We start from the raw sequence: 6,463 nt of genomic DNA on the forward strand, positions 1-6,463 counted from the left end.
AAAAACATTGTTTGATTTTGAATCCATGCTTTTTATTAATGAATATGAATACAATAGTTTATTTATTTAATCTAATTATTTATGTTTAATTGACACGATTAATTATACTGTCGACAAACCCAATTTAATATAAAAATATTACAAAAAAATTATTAAATCAATTACTGGGAGTGTAATAATCATTCAACAAGTTAATTGGTATAATATTACCTGTACGAATACTAAATTAAAGGATCAGTGATTCTTATAGAATGTTCGCATGCTTTTATTAAAAATTTAGTTAATAGTAGTTAATTTTTGCGATTAAATGTCTTAGGCCAAACACATTTTATTCTTTATGCATGAAATAAATACTTAGATTCACCAGCAGAATTATTGAATGACCATGAGACAGTTAAATCTTATTCAAATTGCATTAAATGTATTACATTGAACGTTAATTAATTTAATCCCAACGGGTTGGGACAAAACATCCTTTGTGTTTTCGGTAATGAGGGTAAGTAGAAAGAATAAATGAAAATCATAAAACAAGTTTTTTGAACTCGTGTACTTGGTTTCGAGAATTTCCAAAAGCGGTTATAACTAAAATCAAAACAAAAAAAATTTACCTCTACTTTCTTTTTGAATATATTATTTGCCTTGGAAAAAAATCGATTTTTATTTTATTCTACTCAAAGACCCGAACTCAAAATTATTTGGTCATAAAAAATAGTCATTTATTTCTACGATAGTATGCTATACAAATATAGGTATTAAATATTATTATCTATACTTATTGTAATCTCTTTGTACAAAATGATTTAATAATTGTTTTGTTTTATTAATTATAACTACTTGACCTTATGAAATTGTCTATATTTTTTTAATAATATAGAATTTTCTAAAATCTAGAATCGGTCGGTAATTTATTGTATCAAACGCTAATATATATCAGTGTTTTTTTACTTATAATATTTCTTTAATTATTAATACAGAACATAATCTAAACTTTACCTATAAATTCCTGTTGACAACAGTACAAATCAATTTTTATTCTATAACAATAATTGTAGAAAATATAAAGTTCAATACTTTTTTTTTTTTTTTGAAATTTAGTTTTTCGATACAATTGCAATTAAAATCATATTGAAACCAAACTAAAAATTAAATTTATTGCCATAAGGCTATTGCAATTTAAATGCAAGTTAATCATTTTGACTATTTTATTTATTTATTTATTATTTTTTTTAAGGAACTCTACAAGCGTACGCTCAACCATTAAAATTAAATCAATGATATCATAAAATACCAATATAATTGATTATTCACTATTCCAGATACGTATTCTCAATACCAAATACGTTTAAATATTTCCAAGAAATCAAAGGCATTTCAAAATGATCCGTTCCTTATCCAAATTACCTCAGCGAGTGACTGGACAAATAGCCGTCGACATACTGTCGAGGAACATGTGTGGTCAAAAACCACAAAGTTTTGAAGAATACTTCGGTGGTAAAAAGTTCATCGTCACCGGATCATGTACTGGTAAGTATGAGCAAACATATTTCGACCGTTGTCAATCGTCGTATGTCTACACGTCGGTATTTTACACGTATTATTATGTAAATATGTTCGTGTACAGTTTGGCGTAAACTGAACACATGTTATAAGTAACTCATACTGGTGTAATCGTTACACATTTGAATATTTTAAATTACCGAGAGCACATAATTTAATTTACTGCACAAATTCTTTGAACTACACAATCTTAATTTATTTAAAAACTAATTTGTACTAGGCTATCAAACGATCAACTAATGATGAGCTATTTTTTTTACATTATTTCGGAAATAATTTTGAATAGTTTAAGCTGTTATTATAATTTAAAATTGTTTTCTTAAAATTTATGAATTTAATTTAGAACAACGGATGACATAGTTTTATATGTATTTTTCATTTATACATGTTAATTGCCTTCGAAAATTAACTTTCTAAAAAACTTAACAATTATCGAATTAACACATAGCTGTTAAAAACGTCAACTCGATGAGTATATACAATGTATTAAATTTCTTATATCAAGTTCAATATAACAAGACGGAAACTACAAGTTTCGAAAATGTTTAAGTAATAATCTACGGTTTTTCGAGTTGATAAGTAAACTTCCAAATTTAATAATCGTTCGAAAAAGATACACTAATAAAATGTAAAAGCATATATATTAAATATATCAATGATGTTCTAAGATATCAAATTATTTGAATTATTTACTTTGTAATGTATTCATTCTATACATTTGTAAAGCTATAAAGTAATACTTGTAAAGTAATAACGAGTAAAATATTTTTTGTAACCGTTTAAGTACCTTGCACCTAATCCGATATATATTCTCGTTTAACAGTTAAAATATCGTGGTGCTAAAATGTTTCCAATTTTTTATTTACTAGGAATGGGAGAAAAGATCACTAGTAGATTACTGGATCTAGGAGCATTTGTTTATACGGTGGTGGAAAAAGATAAAGGCGTTAATTTACCAAACACCAAGCAAGTAGTGTGCGATCTATCCGACTGGGAAGACACCTATAAGAAAATGTTAGAACTCGGTCCAGTACATGGGTTGGTCAATAACGCTGGTGTGGCCTTTATAGAGTCCTTTTTCGATGTTACCAAAGAGAGTTGGAACAAGTAAACTCGTTTTTCTTATAAATTATCAATATGTCCATAAATATTTGTATTTAGAAGTATTAACATAGGAATATGTATGGGGCGTAAAGACTAAGACAACTATTGTTTAGTACGGGCAACCAGCATTCACCGTTGATAAAACACATAATTTATAAGTGTTATTAATTTATTGTAGATTTGATGTAGGTTATGTGATGATCGCCCATTATACCATTATACCATACGTGTTGACTTAGTCTTTGTGCCCCGTGTACAGTGTAATGAGAAACAAGAGTGGGTGATTTGGACGGACTCGAGTGGTTACGAGAAAGCACTAAAGAAGAAAATTATATGAAGTAAAATATTAGAAGAGTGCGGGATAATTAAAACAAGAAGTAATGAATATTGAATGTAGAATACACGATTAAAATCAGAATGGCACAATAAGAAGTATACACAATATGCTTAGCTATGTTTTTACTATTGATTAAGTTATTGCTTTGGATTGAAAGTACAAGTTATTTATAAGTTTGATAAATTTTTCTTTCTTAATAATCGCATCGTACTTAAGCATTGATAATATTTTATGATTGATACACTCGTATATTACATAATTAGGAATGTTTTTATTGATACGTTCGTACTGTGCACCGTGTCAATGTTTTTCGTTTTTACTCTAATGCACTATATACACATTTGATCGCCTTCTCCTTTCGCGACCCTGATTAATGGATAACATTTCATTTTCAATTTAGTTTGCATTGTGTTCAGTATCCGTTTCCACATACAACGGGACCCAGTCATATCTTCTCAGTTATCACGTAAATAATTTCGAAAATGAATTCTGTCACAAATCACTACTGACGCAATTGAAAACGTTAGCAATTGAAAAATTGTTCACAAAATGTAATTAACTAACCATTAGACACCGAACGGGCGAATCCAAAACGCTTTTTCTGGGTTTTTTTGTATATTTTACAAATAAACTATAGAATATTCGGAATTAATCAATAAAAATTGTACTTCGTCATAATTGCTTGCGCCTCCCCAGCAATTTGTACATGCCCCCCAATAGGGGCACACATCCCAGTTTGGGAACCAGTGCCGTAAGCGAACGTGCGCGATCAAAAAACGCGTACGTCGCACGGGGCCGCGAGCAATAACCGGAGCGCGACGTTTTTGTGTAGGACGTTGAACGTGAACGCCAGGGCGTTGGTGAGGACCAGCCAGGCGGTGGCCAAAAACATGATCGACGCTGGCATCAAGGGGTCCATCGTGAACATTTCGTCGACCATTTCCACGGTAAGCGACCGGCTTGTGCGTTTTGAAAACCACTAACGCTTACGATTTTCCAGAGAGCCATCCCCGAGCACACCACTTACTGCGCGTCCAAGGGGGCCGTGAATCAGATCACCAGGTGCATGGCCATTGAGCTGGGCAAGTACGGTATCCGCACCAACAACGTGAACCCGACGGTGGTGCTGACACGCATGGGCAAGATCGCGTGGTCCGACCCGAAGAAGTCCGGGCCCATCATGCAACGCATACAGCTGGGAAAATTCGCAGGTCAGTTAGTTAGTTAGGTCAGTCGTTAGTGGCCGAAGCGGTCGCTGTTATTTATTTATTATACTTCGTGATGTCGGTTTCACGCGGAAAACCGGCCAGCTCCGGACCCTTTCGGATCCCGAACCGAGCGATCAGCGGAAAGGGTTTTTTTTTCATTTCATCACCGCACACGAAGTCGGTTATTCCCTGATAGGATTTTCCTCTACGACGGACGTTGCCCCGCGTCGAATCGAATTTTTTTGATTTTTTAAAAATTACAAGGCAGTAGTTTTATCGTATTGTACGATGGTTAAAATATTATCTAATTATTATAATTGTTTAACTTTTGAAAATATTTTTTTAAGTTGTAACGAGAAAAGATTTAAATACATTCCTGTATAGATAAACAAAAGCAACTGTTTAGTGTTTCGTATTTCAATGTTTTCAATAAAATACAAAAAGTAAAAATAAAATAATATTTTACTATTGTAACGAATAACGTAATGAATTTTCTCCGCGTGGGGATAATACGATCGCGAAGTGTTAAAATTATATAACTTATCGAGGCTATAAATTTACTATTTCATTTTTCAATATTATATCGACATTGTTTTCAGAAACCGATGACATCGCGAACGCCGTGATATACATGCTCAGCGATTACTCCACGATGGTTAATGGAACGGCTCTCGTTGTCGACGGAGGATTCTTGGCGGGTTAGGTCGATTGCAGAACGAAGAACAAGTTTTGAAATAATTTATTGGTTCGACGAAAACACCCCGTTTGATTTGTACATTATTACGTCTAGACGTTTAATTTGTATAATAGCTTACTTATTTATTAAATAAATAATATGATAATTACAAATTATAATTAATGTTCATAAATAAATTATTCTTTTTGACGAAAACGATGGATAGTGTTAAATATTTTTTTAAATACGTAATGTAAGTATTTTTTTTTTTTTTGTTTTGTTTGAAATTCATTTTGAACACTGTATAATTTTATTACAATAGCATTTAAATTTGGCAATACTCAGACCTCATACGGAACACTAAATAGACAGAATGTTAAATTGTTTTTTTATGTAATATTTTTATACATTTCATTGACCGTTGTAACGTTAGTTGCACTTAAAGCAATCAATAATCCATTTTACTTCGCTGATTTGTTAGTCAACAAAAAATTTCAAAAGTAACAGTGATAATAGTTGTATAAAATATAAAACAACCCGTTATTTAAGTCAAAAATATTGTTTATATAGCTAACACAAAGGTAAAATAAGGCAAAGGGCAACACGCTCGGCATGAAATAAAAATTCTTAAGAATTTTGTCTCTTAAAAAAACGTATTATGAGTTTATGGATGGTGGTCACTATAACCCTTTTGTCAGTCGTTTATCATATTTTGCAACACTCTTACAAGAAAGTTCGACGCACGACGGGTCTCCAAATTTCTACGGATTCAAGTCAAAACGTTAAGTGTTTTACATTATATAATAAATATGCAGTAGATTATTAATGTATACAGTTATTTTCGAGTTTTGTTCAAATTATTTAAATAAATATCGACTTATTAAATACTCCTTTATTTTATTAATTATAAAGCTTATTACAAAGCTGTCCTAATTATTTTAAATGTATATTTTTTTATATCATTTATTGTAAAAAAAACCCATACTATTTTTCGAATGAAAACGCACCGCGTCGCATATGGTAAGACACCAAAATAATACTTTGAACAATTAAATACTCCACCATTTGCAATTATTTAGTATTAAATTTGTTGTAAGACATGCAAGGGCTCGACCAGATTTGTGTCCACCGCCAATGGTGAATTCTTATTTGAAAAAAAGCATATATGTCCTATTGTTATTTGTCTTTGGAATATAACTATATACAAAATCGTAAATATGTTGTTATTTTAATTAGTCATCAAATAACCAGTAAATCTGTTACACATTTGAAAATAAAAATAAAAAATAATATTGTTTTTACATAAACCATATTTAACAACGTTATTTTTAATTTTATATGTAAAACCATGTACTAGCCAAAAAAATAGCAATTATAATAGTTACAATTTGAATGAATACAATATTGTAATTTTATAGTAAAAAGTACTATACATAACAGCAGGTACTGCTAAATATATAAAATAATTAAATATAAAATTTGGTTAGGAATACTTCATTTTATAGTAGTGGTTATTACCAGGTATAAGTCAATAAACTGTTAATCGTAGTAAATTAAATTTCTGCTGCAGTTATATGAACT

At 30.6% G+C, this 6,463-nt stretch overlaps 1 protein-coding gene across 1 annotated transcript; it reads left to right on the top strand.

Annotated features, from left to right (window-relative positions):
* The first annotated feature begins 1,184 nt into the window (after nucleotides 1-1,184).
* LOC112681573 (L-xylulose reductase-like) lies at nucleotides 1,185-4,991 on the top strand. The gene is made up of 5 exons (XM_025551817.1): nucleotides 1,185-1,524; nucleotides 2,427-2,664; nucleotides 3,831-3,945; nucleotides 3,999-4,209; nucleotides 4,806-4,991. Exons 1-5 carry the CDS (start codon nucleotides 1,377-1,379, stop codon nucleotides 4,907-4,909), a joined length of 816 nt encoding a protein of 271 aa, XP_025407602.1. The 5' UTR covers nucleotides 1,185-1,376; the 3' UTR covers nucleotides 4,910-4,991.
* Nucleotides 4,992-6,463: the final 1,472 nt, after the last annotated feature.

This window comes from Sipha flava, unplaced genomic scaffold, assembly GCF_003268045.1.
Source record: "Sipha flava isolate LNK unplaced genomic scaffold, YSA_version1 19295_pilon_pilon, whole genome shotgun sequence".
In the NCBI taxonomy this organism is placed as follows: Eukaryota; Metazoa; Arthropoda; class Insecta; order Hemiptera; family Aphididae; genus Sipha; species Sipha flava.